The following is a 21,046-nucleotide window of genomic DNA, read 5'->3' as shown; positions in this document are numbered from 1 at the left end:
GAGGCCTTGTATAGATTATCGCCTTCTGAATAAGATTACAGTCAAATATCAGTATCCATTGCCATTATTGACTGACTTGTTTGCTCGCATTAAGGGGGCTAGGTGGTTCACTAAGATAGATCTTCGCGGTGCGTATAATCTGGTGCGGATAAAACAAGGTGATGAGTGGAAAACCGCATTTAATACGCCTGAGGGCCATTTTGAGTATTTGGTAATGCCTTTTGGACTCTCCAATGCTCCGTCAGTCTTTCAGTCCTTTATGCACAATATTTTCCGTGAATATCTGGATAAGTTTATGATTGTGTATTTGGATGATATTTTGGTGTTTTCTGATGACTGGGAGTCTCATGTTCTACAGGTCAGGAAGGTGTTTCAGGTTCTGCGGGCCAATTCTCTGTTTGTGAAGGGCTCAAAGTGTCTCTTCGGAGTCCAGAAGATTTCTTTTTTGGGGTACATTTTTTCTCCTTCTACGATTGAGATGGATCCCGTCAAGGTTCAGGCAATTTGTGACTGGACACAACCTACATCTGTTAAGAGCCTACAGAAGTTCTTGGGGTTTGCTAATTTTTATCGTCGGTTCATTGCAAATTTTTCCAGTATTGTTAAACCTTTGACTGATTTGACTAAAAAGGGTGCTGATGTTGCTAATTGGTCTCCTGCGGCTGTGGGGGCCTTTCAGGAACTTAAGCGCCGGTTTTCTTCTGCTCCTGTGTTGTGTCAACCAGATGTTTCACTTCCTTTTCAGGTTGAGGTTGATGCTTCCGAGATTGGAGCGGGGGCGGTTTTGTCACAGAGAAGTTCTGATGGCTCGGTGATGAAGCCATGTGCATTCTTCTCTAGAAAATTCTCGCCCGCCGAGCGCAATTATGATGTGGGTAATCGGGAGCTTTTGGCCATGAAGTGGGCATTTGAGGAGTGGCGTCATTGGCTTGAGGGTGCTAAACATCGTGTGGTGGTCTTGACTGATCACAAGAATCTCATTTACCTTGAGTCTGCCAGGCGTTTGAATCCTAGACAGGCTCGTTGGTCGTTGTTTTTTTCTCGTTTTAATTTCGTGGTTTCATACCTGCCAGGTTCAAAGAATGTGAAGGCAGATGCTCTTTCCAGGAGTTTTGTGCCTGACTCTCCTGGAGACTCTGGGCCTACTGGTATCCTTAGGGATGGGGTAATATTGTCCGCCGTATCCCCAGACTTGCGACGTGCATTGCAGGAGTTTCAGGTGGATAAACCGGATCGTTGTCCACCAGAAAGACTGTTTGTTCCGGATGATTGGACCAGTAGAGTCATCTCCGAGGTCCATTCTTCTGTGTTGGCTGGTCATCCTGGAATATTTGGTACTAGAGACTTGGTGGCCAGGTCTTTTTCGTGGCCTTCCTTGTCTAGGGATGTGCGTACCTTTGTGCAGTCTTGTGAAGTGTGTGCTCGAGCTAAGCCTTGCTGTTCTCGGGCTAGTGGGTTGTTGTTATCCTTGCCCATCCCGAAGAGGCCTTGGACGCACATTTCCATGGATTTTATTTCTGATCTCCCGGTTTCACAGAAAATGTCCGTTATCTGGGTTGTGTGTGACCGCTTTTCTAAGATGGTTCATTTGGTGCCCTTGCCTAAGTTGCCTTCCTCCTCTGAGTTGGTCCCTTTATTTTTTCAGAACGTGGTTCGTTTGCATGGGATTCCGGAGAATATCGTTTCTGACAGGGGATCCCAGTTTGTGTCTAGATTTTGGCGGACGTTTTGTGCCAAGATGGGCATTGATTTGTCTTTCTCGTCTGCATTCCATCCTCAGACGAATGGCCAGACGGAGCGAACTAATCAGACCTTGGAAACTTATTTGAGGTGTTTTGTTTCTGCTGACCAAGATGACTGGGTTGCTTTTTTGCCACTGGCCGAATTTGCTCTTAATAATCGGGCTAGTTCTGCCACGTTGGTCTCTCCTTTTTTTTGTAATTCGGGGTTTCATCCTCGTTTTTCCTCTGGTCAGGTGGAGTCTTCGGATTGTCCTGGAGTGGACGTGGTGGTGGACAGGCTACATCAGATTTGGAATCAGGTGGTGGACAATTTGAAGTTATCTCAGGAGAAGACTCAGCAGTTTGCTAATCGCCGTCGCCGCGTGGGTCCCCGACTTCTTGTTGGGGATTTGGTGTGGTTGTCTTCTCGTTTTGTCCCTATGAAGGTCTCTTCTCCTAAGTTCAAGCCTCGGTTCATCGGTCCTTATAGGATCTCGGAGATTCTTAACCCTGTATCTTTTCGTTTGGATCTCCCAGCATCGTTTGCTATTCATAATGTGTTCCATCGGTCGTTGTTGCGGAGGTATGAGGTGCCCGTTGTTCCTTCGGTTGAGCCTCCTGCTCCGGTGCTGGTGGAGGGAGAATTGGAGTATGTTGTTGAGAAGATCTTGGATTCTCGTGTTTCCAGACGCAAACTCCAGTATTTGGTTAAGTGGAAGGGTTATGGTCAGGAGGATAATTCCTGGGTGGTCGCCTCCGATGTTCATGCGACTGATTTGGTCCGCGCCTTCCATAGAGCTCACCCTGATCGCCCTGGGGGTTCTCGTGAGGGTTCGGTGACCCCTCCTCAAGGGGGGGTACTGTTGTGGATTCTGTTTGTGGGCTCCCTCTGGTGGTTACTGCTGGTACTGGGTGACTTTGGTGGGTTGCGGCCTTTGGTTTCCACCTGTCCATCAGAGGCTGGGTGTTTCCTATTTTACCTGGCCTTTCTGTCATTCCCTTGCCGGCTATCAATGTATTCAGATGTGCTCTGTTTTGTTCCTGCCTACCTGCTCCCAGATCTTTCAGGATAAGCTAAGTGCTGATTTTCAGTTGTTTGGTTTTTTGTCCAGCTTGCTTATTATGTCTCTATGCTAGCTGGTAGCTCTAGTGGACTGAGGTTCTCCCCATGTGCCATGAGTTGGCACATGGGTTCTTGTAATCTCAGGATGGTTTTTTGATTAGGGTTTTTTGCTGACCGCTCAGACCCCTTTTGTATCGTTCTGCTTTCTAGTTTACAGCGGGCCTCAATTTGCTAAACCTATATATATCATCTCTATGTGTGTGCCTTCCTCTCATTTCACCGTCAATACATGTGGGGGGCAACTATACCTTTTGGGGTTCGTTCCTCTGGAGGCAAGTGAGGTCTTAATTTTCTCTGCAGTACTAGTTAGCTCTTAGGCTGGTGCGTGGCGTCTAGAACCAACGTAGGCACGCTCCCTGGCTATCTCTAGTTGCGTTTGTCAGGCGTAGGGCAGCGGTCAGCCCAGGTTCCATCACCCTAGAGCTCGTCCGTTATTTATTTGTACCTTGCTTGTCCTGTGCTATCCCTAGCCATTGGGATTCATGACAGCCAATATCATGTGTATTATTCATTTATAAAAATAAAACTTATAATGACCCTTATGCTTTAATCTATGCTTTATTCTGAAATTCCACAGCATTTCAGAATCAAACAATATTTAATTTCCCAGAGGAGCATTGCACGGTGAATAAGCCTCCTTACATTGGCATGCCAGGACCGGTATGTCACTCTCCACAAGGAGAAACGTTACCTTAGACCTCAGAATAAAACAATGTCATGGCTTGCTCAATCAGCTGTTTGGTTGGTTGTGCCAAAAATGATTTTAAATAACAATAGTAAAGAAAGCAGGACCCTTTAAGTTTTACAAGGATCTGTAATAAGCTTGAAGGTTATAATATTGAGCTTCTTGATAACGAGTCATTAGTTTAGCCCATTGATATCCAATTTTTACAGGAGACGATTCTGTTTGCATTTTTGTAAAAAAATTAAAAAAAATAAAAAAACAGTTCTGTACATGTGGCAAGAAGAGAATATTTTATTCAACATGTTGTCACTGCTTCCTTTCTTCACTTTTACAGAACCATGTGTGGGTTGACGTCACCATGCACAATATTTCCCTTCCTCCTCTCGCAATCAAAAACCCAGAATGTCTTGGTCTCCTACATCAAATGGACAGAAACAAGGACACTTGGATAGAGCATTACTGTATCCTGAAGGATGGCTGCTTGTATTTCTACTCCAGCATTCGCTCAAAAAGCGCTCTTGGTAATGCTTAACTTTTAATGAATGTTGTAGGAAGAAATTATATGACCTGTTGTCTGTACCGCCCATGATGTTTTAGCTGTTGTCCATAAGATGTTGATCAGGGTGGGAAGATGTTACTGGTATACAAGCTATCTTTTACAAGTTGGAGCCAGGTGATAGGGCATATTATTTTGCATATAAAGTTGATTATCTTTCCTCATTAGTGTCCGTAAAATCCTAGAGAGCATGTCACTTAATTTCTCTGTGTGCCATCCTCAGATGCCCCTCTATGGCCTGATTCTTACACAAAAGCTCCCTTCTTACCCTTGCTGGGCTTCAGATTCATTCTTTTCTGCCCCCAGCCTCATACTAGGACCCAAGGATTCATCATCCACACATCAAGCCTTTTTAAAAGAGTGATATCGTAAGATACTGACATTGTATTACACTCAAGCATTGGCCTGGCATTAGCGTAATTTTAAGGGGTTATCTAGTTCTGGTTTATCCCCTACTACTGGTCCAAGGGAGGTGAAAAAAAGAAGATATTCACATATTGGACTGGTGTCCTTCATCCATACTCAGTGCTGCCTCCCTCCCAGTTAGGTTCACCATCCAGCAAGGGCATAACATTGGCAATACAGCCAAAAAGTGGCCATAAATGGGCTGCAGCACTCACATGATGCCTTGGCTGGATATTGATCCCAGCAGACCAGCGTGGACACTGCACTAAGTATGTGAAGAACAACGCTGGGCCAAGAAGTGAATATCTTTGTTTTTTTACCGGGCCTATTATTAAAGGTTTGTCTAGTAATGGACAACCATTTTACGATAGAGATATTTTTGAGAGGAAATAATTGTCTGTCAGATTTGGGTAAAATTATGTCCAATTTACCTGTTTTTTTCTCAGTTTTTTTGTGTTATTCCAAAACATATGTATAACAAATCATATGTTTGCAATAATTTTTGGGGAGAAATACTTCATTTTCTGGAACAATTTCAAGGGTGCCAGCACTTTCGGCCATGACTGTATATTGGTATTAAGCTTTATACAATAGTGTTGTGAATTTGGATTCTGGGCTCCCCCGGTGGCCGCTTGTGGAATTGGACTTGTCATCCTCTTTCCTGTTTCACCTGGTTCCATCAGTAGTGGGTGTCGCTATTTAAGCTCATTTCTCTGGTGGTTTCTTGCCGGTCAACAATGTTATCTGATGCCTCTCAGTGCTTGTTCCTGCTTCTAGACAACTACTAGTTAAGTTGGACTTTTGTCCATGTTTTGTTTTGCCTATTTGTTCCAGTTCACAGCTGAAGTTTTGTTACTGTGTCTGGAAAGCTCTCGTTGATCAGGGATTGCTACTCTGGCGTTATGAGTTAATGCCAGAGTTTAAGGTAATCTCTGGATGGTGTTTTGTTAGTGTTTTTCTGCTGACCATGAAAGTATACTATCTGTCTTCTGCTATCTAGTAAGCGGACCTCAAATTTGCTAAGACTATTTTCCTGCTGCGTTTGTAGTTTCATCTGAACTCACCGTCATTATATGTGGGGGGCTACTGTCTTCTTTGGAATATTTCTCTAGAGGTGAGCCAGGTCTTATATTTCCCTCTGCTAGCTATTTAGGTCTTAGGCCAGAGCTGGGCATCTAGCGATAAATAGGAAATGCTACCTGGCTATTTCTAGTTGCGCGGCAGGCTTAGTTCATGGTCAGTATAGTTTCATCTTCCGAGAGCTTGTCCCTCTATAGGCTTGCTATGATCTCTGCCTGCAGAGATCATGACAGTTTGACCGGCCAATAAAGTGTTAAAGACCCAGGTTGAGAAAGGAGAGTTATAAGAAGTCTGCTGGAATTTTTTTTTTTTTTTTTTTTTTTTTCCTCCAGTCTGCCTTGCTGCAGTCTTTTTTCTCTCTCTCCTCCTAATCTCTGTATGCTCTGTGTGCACCTGACAATAATGGATCTCCAGAGTGTAACTGCGGGTTTGAATAATCTCATCACGAAAGTACAAAATTTACAAGATTTTGTGGTACATGCTCCGGTATCTGAGCCGAGAATTCCTTTGCCGGAGTTCTTCACAGGGAATAGAGCTAGCTTCCAGAATTTCCGAAATAATTGTAAGCTTTATTTGTCCCTGAAGTCTCGTTCAGCTGGAGACCCTGCTCAGCAGGTTAGGATTGTGATTTCCTTGCTCAGGGGTGACCCTCAAGATTGGGCCTTCTCATTGCCAGCAGGGGATCCTGCGTTACGCGATGTGGATGCGTTTTTTCTGGCCTTGGGCTTGCTTTATGAGGAACCTCATTTGGAACTTCAGGCAGAAAAAACTTTGATGGCACTATCTCAGGGGCAAGACGAAGCTGAAGTTTTCTGCCAAAAATTCCGTAAATGGTCTGTGCTTACTCAGTGGAATGAGTGCGCTTTGGCGGCAACTTTCAGAGAAGGTCTCTCTGATGCCGTTAAGGATGTTATGGTGGGGTTCCCTTTGCCTGCAGGTCTGAATGAGTCCATGACAATGGCTATTCAGATTGATAGGCGTCTGCGGGAGCGCAAACCGGTGCACCATCTGGCGGTGTCTATGGAAAAGACGCCAGAAAGTATGCAGTGTGATAGAATTCTGTCCAGGAGCGAGCGACAGAATTTTAGACGGAAGAATGGATTGTGTTTCTATTGTGGGGATTCTACTCATGTTATATCAGCATGCTCTAGGCGTACAAAGAAGCTTGATAAGTCTGTTTCCATTGGCACCATTCAGTCTAAGTTTATTTTGTCTGTAACCCTGATTTGCTCTTTGTCATCCATTGCCACGGACGCCTATGTTGACTCTGGCGCCGCTCTGAGTCTTATGGATTGGTCCTTTGCCAATCGTTGTGGTTTTAATTTAGAGCCTTTGGAGACTCTTATTCCTCTGAAGGGGATTGACTCCACCCCATTGGCTAATAATTAACCACAATACTGGACACAAGTAACCATGCTTATCAATCCGGATCACCAGGAGATTATTCGTTTCCTGGTGCTGTATAATTTACATGACGATTTGGTACTGGGATTGCCATGGTTGCAGTCTCACAACCCAGTCTTGGACTGGAGAGCAATGTCTGTGTTGAGCTGGGGATGTAAGGGTATTCATGGGGACGTACCTTTGGTTTCTATTTCGTCGTCCATTCCCTCTGAAGTCCCTGAGTTCCTCTCTGATTATCAAGACGTCTTTGACGAACCCAAGCTTGGGTCGTTACCTCCGCACCGTGAGTGCGATTGTGCCATAGATTTGATACCGGGTTGTAAATATCCAAAGGGTCGTTTGTTTAATTTGTCTGTGCCGGAACATGCTGCTATGCGGGAATATATAAAGGAGTCTTTGGAAAAGGGACATATTCGTCCATCTTCTTCTCCCTTGGGAGCTGGGTTTTTCTTTGTCTCAAAAAAAGACGGCTCTTTGAGACCATGTATTGATTATCGGCTTCTGAATAAGATCACTGTTAAGTATCAATACCCATTGCCATTGCTTACTGATTTGTTTGCTCGTATAGAGGGTGCTAAGTGGTTCTCTAAAATTGATCTTCGTGGGGCGTATAATTTGGTGCGGATCAGGCAGGGGGATGAGTGGAAGACCGCATTTAATACGCCCGAGGGCCACTTTGAGTATTTGGTCATGCCTTTTGGTCTTTCTAATGCCCCTTCAGTTTTCCAGTCTTTTATGCATGATATTTTCCGCGATTTTCTGGATAAATTTATGATAATATATCTGGATGATATTCTGATTTTTTCTGATGACTGGGACTCTCATGTCCAGCAGGTCAGGAGAGTTTTTCAGGTTCTGCGGTCTAATTCTTTATGTGTGAAGGGGTCTAAGTGCGTTTTTGGGGTCCAGAAAATTTCCTTTTTGGGGTATATTTTTTCTCCCTCTTCCATTGAGATGGATCCCGTCAAGGTGCAAGCTATTTGTGACTGGACTCAGCCCTCCTCTCTTAAGGGTCTTCAGAGATTTTTGGGCTTTGCCAACTTTTACCGCCGATTTATTGCTGGTTTTTCGGATGTCGTTAAACCACTGACTGATTTGACCAGACAAGGCGCTGATGTTGCTAATTGGTCCCCTCATGCTGTAGAGGCCTTTCAGGAGCTTAAGCGCCGTTTTGCCTCTGCCCCTGTGTTGCGTCAGCCTGATGTGAATCTGCCTTTTCAGGTTGAGGTTGACGCTTCGGAGATCGGAGCTGGGGCAGTGTTGTCGCAGAAAGGTTCCGACTGCTCCGTCATTAGGCCTTGTGCCTTCTTTTCTCGCAAATTTTCGCCCGCAGAGCGGAATTATGATGTTGGGAATCGGGAGCTTTTGGCCATGAAGTGGGCGTTTGAGGAGTGGCGCCATTGGCTCGAGGGGGCTAGGCATCAGGTGGTGGTATTGACTGACCACAAAAATTTGATTTATCTTGAGACTGCCAGACGCCTGAATCCTAGACAGGCGCGCTGGTCTTTATTTTTTTCTCGCTTTAATTTTGTGGTGTCATACCTACCGGGTTCTAAGAATGTTAAGGCAGATGCCCTTTCTAGGAGTTTTGACCCGGACTCTCCTGGTAATTCTGAACCCACAGGTATCCTTAGGGAGGGAGTAATTTTGTCGGCCGTTTCTCCTGATCTGCGGCGGTCCTTGCAAGAGTTTCAGGCGGATAGACCGGATCGTTGTCCGCCTGATAGACTGTTTGTTCCGGATGATTGGACCAGCAGAGTCATCTCTGAGGTACATTCTTCTGCATTGGCAGGTCATCCCGGAATTTTTGGTACCAGGGATTTGGTGGCAAGATCCTTCTGGTGGCCTTCTCTGTCACGAGATGTGCGAGTCTTTGTGCAGTCATGTGACGTTTGTGCTCGGGCCAAGTCTTGTAGTTCTCGGGCTAGCGGACTGCTGTTGCCCTTGCCTATTCCTAAGAGGCCTTGGACACACATCTCGATGGATTTTATTTCAGATCTGCCTGTTTCCCAGAAGATGTCTGTCATCTGGGTGGTCTGTGACCGTTTCTCTAAAATGGTCCATTTGGTTCCTCTGCCCAAGTTGCCTTCTTCTTCTGAGTTGGTTCCTCTGTTTTTTCAGAATGTTGTCCGATTGCACGGTATTCCTGAGAATATTGTTTCTGACAGAGGTACCCAATTTGTGTCTAGATTTTGGCGGGCATTCTGTGCTAGGATGGGCATAGATTTGTCTTTTTCATCTGCTTTTCACCCTCAGACTAATGGCCAGACCGAGCGGACTAATCAGACCCTTGAGACATATCTGAGGTGTTTTGTCTCTGCTGACCAGGATGATTGGGTTGCTTTTTTGCCATTGGCAGAGTTCGCCCTCAATAATCGGGCCAGTTCTTCCACCTTGGTGTCCCCGTTTTTCTGTAATTCGGGGTTTCACCCTCGATTTTCCTCCGGTCAGGTGGAATCCTCGGATTGTCCTGGAGTGGATGCGGTGGTGGAGAGATTGCATCACATCTGGGGGCAGGTTATGGACAATTTGAAGTTGTCCCAGGAGAAGACTCAGCGTTTTGCCAACCGTCATCGTCGTGTTGGTTCTCGGCTTTGTGTTGGAGATTTAGTGTGGTTGTCTTCTCGTTTTGTCCCTATGAGGGTCTCTTCTCCTAAGTTTAAACCTCGGTTCATCGGCCCTTATAGAATATTGGAGATTCTTAATCCTGTTTCTTTCCGTTTGGACCTCCCTGCGTCCTTTTCCATTCATAACGTTTTTCATCGGTCGTTATTGCGCAGGTATGAGGTACCTGTTGTACCTTCAGTTGAGCCTCCTGCTCCGGTGTTGGTTGAGGGTGAGTTGGAGTACGTTGTGGAGAAAATTTTGGACTCTCGTGTTTCCAGACGGAAACTCCAGTATCTGGTCAACTGGAAGGGTTACGGCCAGGAGGATAATTCTTGGGTCAATGCATCTGATGTTCATGCTTCTGATCTTGTTCGTGCCTTCCATAGGGCTCATCCTGGTCGCCCTGGTGGATCTGGTGAGGGTTCGGTGCCCCCTCCTTGAGGGGGGGGTACTGTTGTGAATTTGGATTCTGGGCTCCCCCGGTGGCCGCTTGTGGAATTGGACTTGTCATCCTCTTTCCTGTTTCACCTGGTTCCATCAGTAGTGGGTGTCGCTATTTAAGCTCATTTCTCTGGTGGTTTCTTGCCGGTCAACAATGTTATCTGATGCCTCTCAGTGCTTGTTCCTGCTTCTAGACAACTACTAGTTAAGTTGGACTTTTGTCCATGTTTTGTTTTGCCTATTTGTTCCAGTTCACAGCTGAAGTTTTGTTACTGTGTCTGGAAAGCTCTCGTTGATCAGGGATTGCTACTCTGGCGTTATGAGTTAATGCCAGAGTTTAAGGTAATCTCTGGATGGTGTTTTGTTAGTGTTTTTCTGCTGACCATGAAAGTATACTATCTGTCTTCTGCTATCTAGTAAGCGGACCTCAAATTTGCTAAGACTATTTTCCTGCTGCGTTTGTAGTTTCATCTGAACTCACCGTCATTATATGTGGGGGGCTACTGTCTTCTTTGGAATATTTCTCTAGAGGTGAGCCAGGTCTTATATTTCCCTCTGCTAGCTATTTAGGTCTTAGGCCAGAGCTGGGCATCTAGCGATAAATAGGAAATGCTACCTGGCTATTTCTAGTTGCGCGGCAGGCTTAGTTCATGGTCAGTATAGTTTCATCTTCCGAGAGCTTGTCCCTCTATAGGCTTGCTATGATCTCTGCCTGCAGAGATCATGACACAATAGCTCACAGGTAGTGGCACAGGATTTTACTATGCCATCTGTAGTGGTGCCTAAACGATACCATCTGGCAAGATTCAAATATGGTACAGTAGACAAAGAGGCAGAAAAAAACCACTGATTTTATTGAAAAACAGGGTTTTATGCTGGAAAACTAACACTGCAGCAATGAGAAGGTCTTTCCCAGTCCAAAGTGGGCTCCGAACTCATGAGCTTCTTTGGCAATTTCTTGTGCCACGCTTCCGGGGATAACTACTTGCCACCTTGTCTCTAAGTCAGCAGGCTTAGGCAGTAGTACCTTGACACAATGGCTTTAAAGTTCAGGTCACCCAGGCACTTCTCCATCAGCCGCTGGAACGTACCCGGTGCATTGGATAGTCTGAATGGCATTCTGTTAAATTCAAACAGTCCCATGGGGAATGCAAACACTGTCTTTGCTTTTTTCTGCCACCGGTACCTGCCAGTACCCACAAGCTAGATTCAGAGTGGGGAAGTATTTAGCCTTCCCGTAAAGGGCTCTTCGATGTGGGGAAGCGGGCATGAGTCTCACACGGTGCATGCATTCCACTGCCGGTAGTCCTCACAAAAATGAATGGTTCCATCCTTCTTCTTGACGAGCACCAATAGGGCTGACCATGGACTCTGACTACTCTCCACCACTCCCAAATGCAATATCTGTTTCAACAAGGTCTTCAATAAAGTCTTCACCTCCGGGTACAGTTTGGGAGGTATCTCTCGGATTGGAGAAGTGTTCCCCTTTGATATCTCATGGGTGATGGCATCCGTGCAGACAGTCGTCGGCGTTTCGGTCAAACGCTGCCTGATTCTCACACACTATTCCTTCAACTGCTTGTATATGATCAGGATAGAGAGCCTTCACATCCACCCCCATTTGGGCCAAGATGACCTGCACATTCCATTCCAGGCTTGGGTCCTCTTGCGCTTTGGCCATGAGTGCCAGGGTCACTTCTTTCTGACTCAGTACTTCGCTTCCATGTAAAAATGAACAGACATCTCTCTGTCCCACATTCACGGCTCTGATGAGTACTCATCCATTGTGGACCACTTCTAATGTACAGGCTGCCAGGGTATTCTGGCCTACCTCTGCTAGGCCCACCTGTTCGATAGTCACCTCCATACCTTCAAGGTTGTAGAAGGTTCCCAAAGGGAGTGTAGGATGGTCTCCCAACAAGGAGGGAGGGCGAGGGATAACTCCCACAGACTGGTGTACCAGGGTGTTCTTTTGTGTCCCACAGATACGAATTAGCCATTGGAATGCTTTCCGGGTAGGTTTGTGCATAAAGGCCTGTTTCCAGTAGCCAGGCCCCAGTTTAGTGAAGATGATCTGGTCCAAGTCTCCCAGGATATTCATGCCCATTGTCACCGGTACATCTTCTTTGCATGGCTCGGGAACCAGCAGGATGCCTTTTCTTCCCACATCTTGTCCACATAACTGCATATTCATCCACACAACCCCCCGTGACGGGGATCGGTTACTGGTTAGCCGCTGTTACCTGGATCAGCATCTCCCACTCTGGCTTGGCCATAGCTAGAAAGTAATGGTTAAAGTACGAGTCGGGCATGGTTGTTACCTGTGACCCGGTATCCAGTAAGCAGTCCACTAAGATTCCTTCAAATTCAGCTCACAGGATAGGACACAATGCCACCAGATGTTCATAATTGTGCTGAGTGGTTTGTCCCTCTACTCCCCCACAGTACGTCCCACTAGTGTGGGGTCCAGAAGTTTAAAGGGAACCTGTCACCCCCCAGGCGTTTGTAACTAAAAGAGCCACCTTGTGCAGCACTAATGCTGCATTCTGACAAGGTTGCTCTTTTAGTTCTTGGTGCTGTAACTGCAGAAAATCGATTTTGCAATTTGTCCAAAATACCTTAAAATAGTCCTGGGGCAGGTCTTTCCCCCCCTAATGCAGATGCAGCACCGCCGTCACTCATGCCCTCTTGGTGCCTGGCGCCACCTCCTCAGCATTTTCAACTGCCCCGGCGCCTGCGCTGTTATCTTATGCCTTGGGCATGCGCAGTTAGCGCTGCCCATCTTCTGACATCATTTGGTGTCTTGCTGTGCGGCCGTGCTGCCCGAGATCCCACCCCGCAGTGTGAATAAATCAGAAGACACTGCGGGGCGGGATCTCGCGGCCGCACAGGCGCAGTCAGCGAGACATCAAATGATGTCAGAAGACGGGCAGAGCTAACTGCGCATGCCCAATTCATAAGATAACAGCGCAGGTGCCGAGACAGTTGAAAACAACGCTGAGGAGGCAGCAACAAGCGCCAAGAGGGCATGAGTGACGGCGGTGCTGCGTCTGCATTAGGGAGGGAAAGACCTGCCCCCAGGACTATTTCAAAATATTTTGGACAAATTGCAAAATCGATTATTTCTGCAGTTACAGCACCAAGAACTAAAAGAGCCACCTTGTCAGAATGCAGCATTAGTGCTGCACAAGCTGGCTCTTTTAGTTACAAACGCCTGGGGGGGACAGGTTCCCTTTAACGGCGGTTCTGGGTGTCCTTGCAAATCACTCCGACAACCTCTAGCAAAGTGTCCTCTACTTCCACACCACCAACACGTCCTGATGATATACTCTTCTTCTGCATGTGGAAGGTGACCTTAGAACCTGAATAGCAGGCCTTTGTGTAGGACACTGGGGTCCCGGATAGATCAGATCAGGCCTAGGGCCTGTCGGTGGATGATATTGAGGAACGGTCCACATACAGGTATAGTAGGTGGAGGACAGTAGGGGTTCAGCAGACTTGCCTAGGGAGGCTCAGGTTTGGGAGCCTGGGGGATGGCCCAATAGGGACATTGTAGGGCCGGGTAGGCAGCCTCAGAGGCAGAGCTGGTCCCCATCTGCTTTTCCATTTGAGTCATCTTCTCTTGCATAATATTCAGGGAACTCTGCAGATCTTGTACTACTCTGATCAGAGCCTCTTCATTATTTACGCCTATAAGGGTTGCGACGGTCTGAGTCTACCATTTCAGAAGCATAGCTTTCTTCTTTGCTTCGGTTCACTGCCTCTGCCAATATTTGTCAAAAGCTTAAAGCAGCGTCCACTCTAACTCACTCATGCAGGACCTGCCTGTAGAGTCCCAGGATAAATTGTTCTCGTAGTATCTGGTTCACAGATCCCATGCCACCTACTTCATCTGCCTCTTTCTTTTGCACTTTTGCTAGTACTTCCTGTAACACTTCCAGCTGCAGCCGGTAGGAGAACTTTGGCCGGAGATGCCAACACTAGCTGTTTTACCGTATATCTCCTCCAGAAATTTCACCATCTCTTTCAAGGTGTTACGAGTGGCCTCTGGTTGCAGCAAGACGTTTCTGCGTGCCTCACCCTCTAGGGCAGCCAGAGCAATCTCCACTTTTAGCTCTGAGCTGACATTATACATCTTAGCAGTGCTCTGCAATCTGGTCACCCAGTTAGACAGTGGCATATTCTGGCCATCAAATTTCAGCAAGCACACTAAACATTGTGCTCATGTGGAGGGCACTTGCAAGGTTTCCACCAGAGCCTGCAGTACTCACTCAAATATGGTTCAGTAGACGAAGAGGAAGAAATAAAACACTGGCTTTATTGAAAAACAGAGGACTTTATACTGGAAAATATGAACGGTTCTTGTAATGATAATAGCAATAATAGAGACAAGGAGAGATAGCTGGAGTGTATCACACAAGGTGCGCTCCAGCTATGGCAATGCAAATTTCAATGCAAGCAGTATAAACAATTTCTACAAATTACTCTGTTCTAACTTCCTACCTGGCTTCCGATAATCAAGCAGAACCCTAACTAAACTAAAGAACCCTGCCCTACACCCTAGCACAGTTGAACACCAGTGTCACACTCACAGTTCTGTAGCACTTACAGTCATGGCCAAAAGTATTGACATCCCTGCAAATCTGTCAGATAATACTCAGTTTCTTCCTGAAAATGATTGCAAACACAAATTCTTTGTTATTATCTTCATTTAATATGTCTTAAATGAAAAAACACAAAAGAGAATGAAGCAAAAAGCAAAACATTGATCATTTCACACAAAACTCCAAAAATGGGCCGGACAAAAGTACTGGCACCCTCAGCCTAATACTTGGTTGCACAACCTTTAGCCAAAATAACTGCGACCAATCGCTTCCGGTAACCATCAATGAGATTCTTACAATGCTCTGCTAGAATTTTAGACCATTCTTCTTTGGCAAACTGCTCCAGGTCCCTGATATTTGAAGGGTGCCTTCTCCACACTGCCATTTTTAGATCTCTCCACAGGTGTTCTATGGGATTCAGGTCTGGACTCATTGCTGGCCACCTTAGAAGTCTCCAGTGCTTTCTCTCAAACCATTTTCTAGTGCTTTTTGAAGTGTGTTTTGGGTCATTGTCCTGCTGGAAGACCCATGACCTGTGAGGGAGACCCAGCTTTCTCACACTGGGCCCTACATTATGCTGCAAAATGTGTTGCTAGTCTTCAGACTTCATAATGCCATGCACACAGTCAAGCAGTCCAGTGCCAGAGGCAGCAAAGCAACCCCAAAACATCAGGGAACCTCCGCCATGTTTGACTGTAGGGACCGTGTTCTTTTCTTTGAATGCTTCTTTTTTCTCCTGTAAACTCTATGTTGATGCCTTTGCCCAAAAAGCTCTACTTTTGTCTCATCTGACCAGAGAACATTCTTCCTACACGTTTTAGGCTTTTTCAGGTAAGTTTTGGCAAACTCCAGCCTGGCTTTTTTATGTCTCAGGGTAAGAAGTGGGGTCTTCCTGGGTCTCCTACCATACAGTTCCTTTTCATTCAGACACGACGGAAAGTACGGGTTGACACTGTTGTACCCTCAGACTGCAGGGCAGCTTGAACTTATTTGGATGTTAGTCGAGGTTCTTTATCCAACATCCGCACAATCTTGCGTTGAAATTTCTTGTCAATTTTTCTTTTCCATCCACATCTAGGGAGGTTAGCCACAGTGCCATGGGCTTTAAACTTCTTGATGACACTGCGCACGGTAAACACAGGAACATTCAGGTCTTTGGAGATGGACTTGTAGCCTTGAGATTGCTCATGCTTCCTCACAATTTGGTTTCTCAAGTCCTCAGACAGTTCTTTGGTCTTCTTTCTTTTCTCCATGCTCAATGTGGTACACACAAGGACACAGGACAGAGGTTGAGTCAACTTTAATCCATGTCAACTGGCTGCAAGTGTGATTTAGTTATTGCCAACACCTGTTAGATGCCACAGGTAAGTTACAGGTGCTGTTAATTACACAAATTAGAGAAGCATCACATGATTTTTCGAACAGTGCCAATACTTTTGTCCACCCCCTTTTTTATGTTTGGTGTGGAATTATATCCAATTTGGCTTTAGAACAATTCTTTTTTGTGTTTTTTCATTTAAGACAAATTAAATGAAGATAATAATACCAAAGAATTTGTGTTTGCAATCATTTTCAGGAACAAACTGAGTATTATCTGACAGAATTGCAGGGGTGTCAATACTTTTGGCCATGACTGTAGGAGAAAGCCTGACAGCTTTTGCTTGGTCCTGATGTAGTGGAGTCAACTTTGTTGTATTAAGCTCTTTCTTCAGGTTAATGGATTCATCTTCTGCAAAACTGCAGGGGGGAAAGGACTAGTCCAAAGTGAACACAAATCAAAGGGGAGCATCGTCTCTCAAAGTCACAGTGTAAATCAGTTCTTGACAGGGGAAGACCCCCTACACATCCATTCTATTGGCACAATTTAATTCTTGCCGTTGATTCTCCCCTTCCAATTTAAAGGTGGCATCTATCTGCAAGGATATACAGTCAGCGAGCAATCAGTGAACTCCCGTCGCTGTATTATAGAACTAAGACCCCCGTCTGAAGAGTTTAAAACATTCTATCTCAGTGCAGGACATGCAGCAGAGAACAAACGGTGAGTGGCATACAACAGTTGCAGTCATTGAAGCAGATCTGTCACCAAATTACACTGTTTTCATTATGTGTGCATTGTGGCTTGGAGACAGGTCCACTCTACTAGTCAACAAAAACAAACAACTATATTGTTCCTATCACTGAATACAGTGGATTTATTGGCCTACATGGAACAAAACCTTAAGAGCATTGGCTTGTCTCCTTTCAACATTGATTCGTGGGCAGGAATAAGTCAAAGTATATACCACAGCCTGTCAATCAATGCCAAGAGGTGGGGAAAGACAAAGGGAGTGATCCCATTATGATTACAGCAAGCTCATTATCTGAGTTCCATGTTTTCATTAATACCTACGCGATGTAGTCCCAGTGGAAGAAGAAATTACAGATTGTGACACACGTTCAAGGAGATTTTACATGGATTTTGAGGCAGATATGCTTTGCAATGGATGAAATCCACTATGAAATTCCCCTCCTACTATTGGCAGGATGAAAATTTAAAAGAGTTGTCCAGGAAAACCCGATTACTAGGGGCAGTTTGCTCTGAATAAACTAATTTACCTAACCCTCCGCTGGTCATGCACTGACTTTCCACAGCTGCAGCGCTGATGTCACCTAGACAGTGCGCAGACAATTGAGCTTAGCGGTCTTTGCCTGTGTAGACAGAATGCCCCATTCACAGCCACTGAACTCTCTGATTGGCTGTCACAGATGCAGCCAATATCACATACTGGGAGCACCAGACCCGATAAGGATGAGTAAATTCTGGGTTTTTTTTTAATAACAAACAACCCAAATATCCAAATTTTCTGAAAGGAAATAACCCTTAAAAATCAATTTTTGTGCTGATTTTTCTTAGACTTTGATTGTGATTTGGTAAAATATACTGTAATATACTGTGGATGGTATATGCAAAAGAACGCAATAAAAAATCCAGTGTGAACATACCATTAAAGGGAATCTGTCACCCCCTGGGACTTTTTTTTAGTTATTACGAGGGGCATACAGGTAATAGAAATGTTAATCTAGTCTTACTCGTATGCCTCATAGTTGCTGTCTAGATGTGGAGACATAGACTTTTGTTTCATTATACTGATGATTTTTCAGGCTTCGGGGTGTACAGTGCCTGGAAGAAATCCTTGCCTCCGCTCTTCATTATAATAAAACCCCTCTCCCATGCATGTCACACTGACCTGTGAGGTGCAGTTGTGGTGCCTGAATCCCAGGCATGCGCCCTGCACTCGCTCGACAATCTGTACCTTTTCCTTCTCCCTATGGTCCGTGTATTCAGCGTTCTTGTGCTCCAGCACCTGTTTCTATAGTTACTTAAACATATGTTTTTAAACTCTTATTGACAAATACATTAAGTTTATACGATGACTCAATATTTGACGTGTTGACCTATCAGCTGGATATCGGTTTCTTGACCAAATCCTGACTGATGGAAACCCATTCCTGCCTAATTAGTGCTTGGAGTTTATCACAATTTCTCTGTTTTTGTCTCAGGATTGACCATAATTCTCAATTAGATTTAGATCTGGGGAGTTTCCAGGCCATGGACCCAAAATGTCTATGTTTTGCACACCGAGCCAATTAGTTGTCACTTTTACTTTGTGAGATGGTCTCCATTATCTTGGAAAAAGCATTCGTCATCACTAAATTGCTCCTGGATCATTGGCAGAAGTTGTTCTTAGAGGATGTTTAGATACCTGTCACGCTTCTGCCTGAAGCAAGATGACCCATGGTGAGACTGAAGGGATGGGGAACTCTACCAATATGGAAAGATTAAAGGGGGCATCCCTGATAATTGCCCTGTGCAACCCAAAACTCACTAGCATCCCTAAACGGGTTCTTCCACCCCATGCAGCATTCAATGTGCTCCCAGACTACAGAAAGGGAAAAGATTAGGTGAGGCATACTAAATAGGAGATAAGGTAAGGAGAAGACAATCAAACAAACTTTCAAACAGATATCTCCAAATGACTCCTAGATGACCTCTTCACACAGCTCACATCTCCAGCCCCAAACCAGGTTATAGCAAGCTGTCACTGGCAACTACTCAAGCTAAGACATGAGCATTTACTGTATACCAGAGGTAGTGGCAAACATCTGAGATAACTCAGGATGGAGAGCTTTAGGAGACAAAAGACAAAACCCATAAAACATCAGAGCAAGGGAAATTTCCACAGCTTAACCTTTGCAACACCAGAACAAAAGAAATCTGCACAGCTAACTGGAAGGCAAAGCAAATCCATCCAGTGCAGCTGCATGTATAGCCAGACACTGTGATCTTCTGATCCCACTCTGTCGCGGTATCTCCGTGACAATGCCATTCGTTATTCATGGCAGTTTTCTTAGGCAAAAATTTGAGAGAGCCCACTGCCTTGGATGGAAAATAACCCTTAACATGAATGGTCTCAGGATGCTGTACTATTGGCATGACACTGGACTCATGGTAGTGCTGACTTTTTCTTCTCTGGATAATCATCCTTTTAGATGTCCCAAACAAGTCAGCAGGGCAGTACATCAGAGAAAGTAACTTTGCAGGAAGTAGAGGGACTGGACTTCAGAGGGCTGGGGTAAAGTTATTTTCTCTGATGATGTCCCCTTCAGACTGTCTGAGACATCTATAAGTGTAATAATTGCACTAATTAGGCAAGAATGGGTTGCCATCAGCCAGTACATGCACAACAAGCTGATTCAGCAGCCATAATGAATTCAAAAAGTCTTGCAAAAATAAGGGCCAACACTGTAAATATTGAGACTTTATGAATTTGTCAATAAAAATTTAAAAACTTATAAAATATTTATAATTGTACTTAAGTAATCATTGAAATACCCTACTAAAAAAGCTAAATGAAGCTGCAAACTTTGTGAAAAGCCAAATGTGTGTCTGTCTCAGAAGTTTTGGACGTGACTGTAGGCACAGCTGAGGTTCACCCGTTCAGGTCAGCATAGTGGACCTCCGCAATGTACTCCCTATAGACAGATACCACAATACATGTGAAAACTAGCACAGCTTTTCCTACAAGGCAAGGGAAGAACAGGAGGCAACGTGTTCCAGACCCTCGAATGACATGGTATAAGAGAACTTCTTGCTATAGTGCCTTTTTTATATATGTATACTTTTGTCTGAAAATGTATGAAAATACATATAGCCATCCCGTAGTTTAATAAATAAATTGTTACATGCCATCTTGTCTTCTTCTATAACAATAGTGTGAATTATTATTTTACCAGCTGGATTACAGCTCTGAAGATATCGATAAACAAGTGGCTACCGTTACATCAAGCAATTCAGGATTTCATGAGCCGGCCACTAGAAGAGACCAGAATGTAAAAGAACTTGGTTATTATTTCTTCTCGCTGTAGAACTGAAATAATGGATGAAATTATGCAGGAACCGTCTTTCTTTTGCTATATGACACATTATGAGTTCCGTGTTCCCTCGGTCAGATGTTGAGCGCATGTTCTAAGCTGGACTAGATCACTGTAAACACATCAATGTGCTGGCCTGAACACAACATTTATGGAATGAATCCATAAAGCAAACACACGAATATTTATTTTCTTCGTTTGTAAATGGCATATTGGTGAATAATAAAGGGGGTTTTTTTCTGTTAATTAAGTCTAAATCACATAATGCAACCAATGATTTATTTTAATGGGTTCGGAATATTTTTTTTTTATAAAATAAGAATGATTGGTCATGAAATGCATAATATAAATGTTATTATAGCGTTATTTTGTGATTTATATATGCTGCTCTGGAGGAAAAATTGTATTCACAAATCTATTTATTATGATAAAGAAAGGAATGTGATGATGCTCCAAATCCCGGCATTTATTTGGATAATACTTAGGAACGTATCATCTAACTAAACGTTGTATACACACAGTGTGGTACACATAATTGGACACATTTATACACACCACGACATATACAGCTTTAGGGTGCATTCAGACATCTGTATAAATTGGTCTGAGATCTGACCACAATGCCTGGACTGGCCGGTAGGTCTGCTGACCCGAGTGTAACAGCTTCAAATACTTCTATAAAACGGTCACGCTCGGGTCAGTAGACCATCCGGCCAGTCAGTCAGTCTGTCTGATCTCGGACCGATTTATATTGACATCTGAATACAACCATAGACTGACATACAACTTCGCTTATGGCTTTCTTTCATGGTTACTAAAGCACATGGTTTGGATAGCAGCACTTTGGCCGAAGTTGGGAATTTCTCTCTCTACCTGACGCTCTCTGGCAGGGAAACTTTTTACGATGCTATTATCTGTTGATGAAAATAACATCTAATTTCTACTTTCATCAGCAACTGACAGGCAACAATAAAGGGAACCTGTCACCTCGAGATACGCTATTCACCT

The 21,046-nt window shown here is 44.6% G+C and overlaps 1 protein-coding gene across 2 annotated transcripts in view; it reads left to right on the top strand.

Moving 5' to 3' along the window:
* The window catches only part of LOC143793791 (uncharacterized), a 133,439-nt gene extending 112,947 nt beyond the window's left edge, over positions 1–20,492 (top strand). For both annotated transcript variants that reach the window (XM_077280777.1, XM_077280776.1), the window contains 3 exons: positions 3,864–4,050; positions 16,529–16,664; positions 19,901–20,492. In XM_077280777.1, coding sequence (XP_077136892.1) covers positions 3,864–4,050; positions 16,529–16,664; positions 19,901–20,000 — 423 coding nt within the window. In that variant the 3' untranslated portion in view covers positions 20,001–20,492. The remainder of the gene's footprint in view (positions 1–3,863; positions 4,051–16,528; positions 16,665–19,900) is intronic.
* Positions 20,493–21,046: the final 554 nt, after the last annotated feature.

This window comes from Ranitomeya variabilis, chromosome 1 (genome assembly GCF_051348905.1).
Source record: "Ranitomeya variabilis isolate aRanVar5 chromosome 1, aRanVar5.hap1, whole genome shotgun sequence".
Taxonomy (NCBI): domain Eukaryota; kingdom Metazoa; phylum Chordata; class Amphibia; order Anura; family Dendrobatidae; genus Ranitomeya; species Ranitomeya variabilis.
This window is presented reverse-complemented; position numbering and strand designations above follow the sequence as displayed.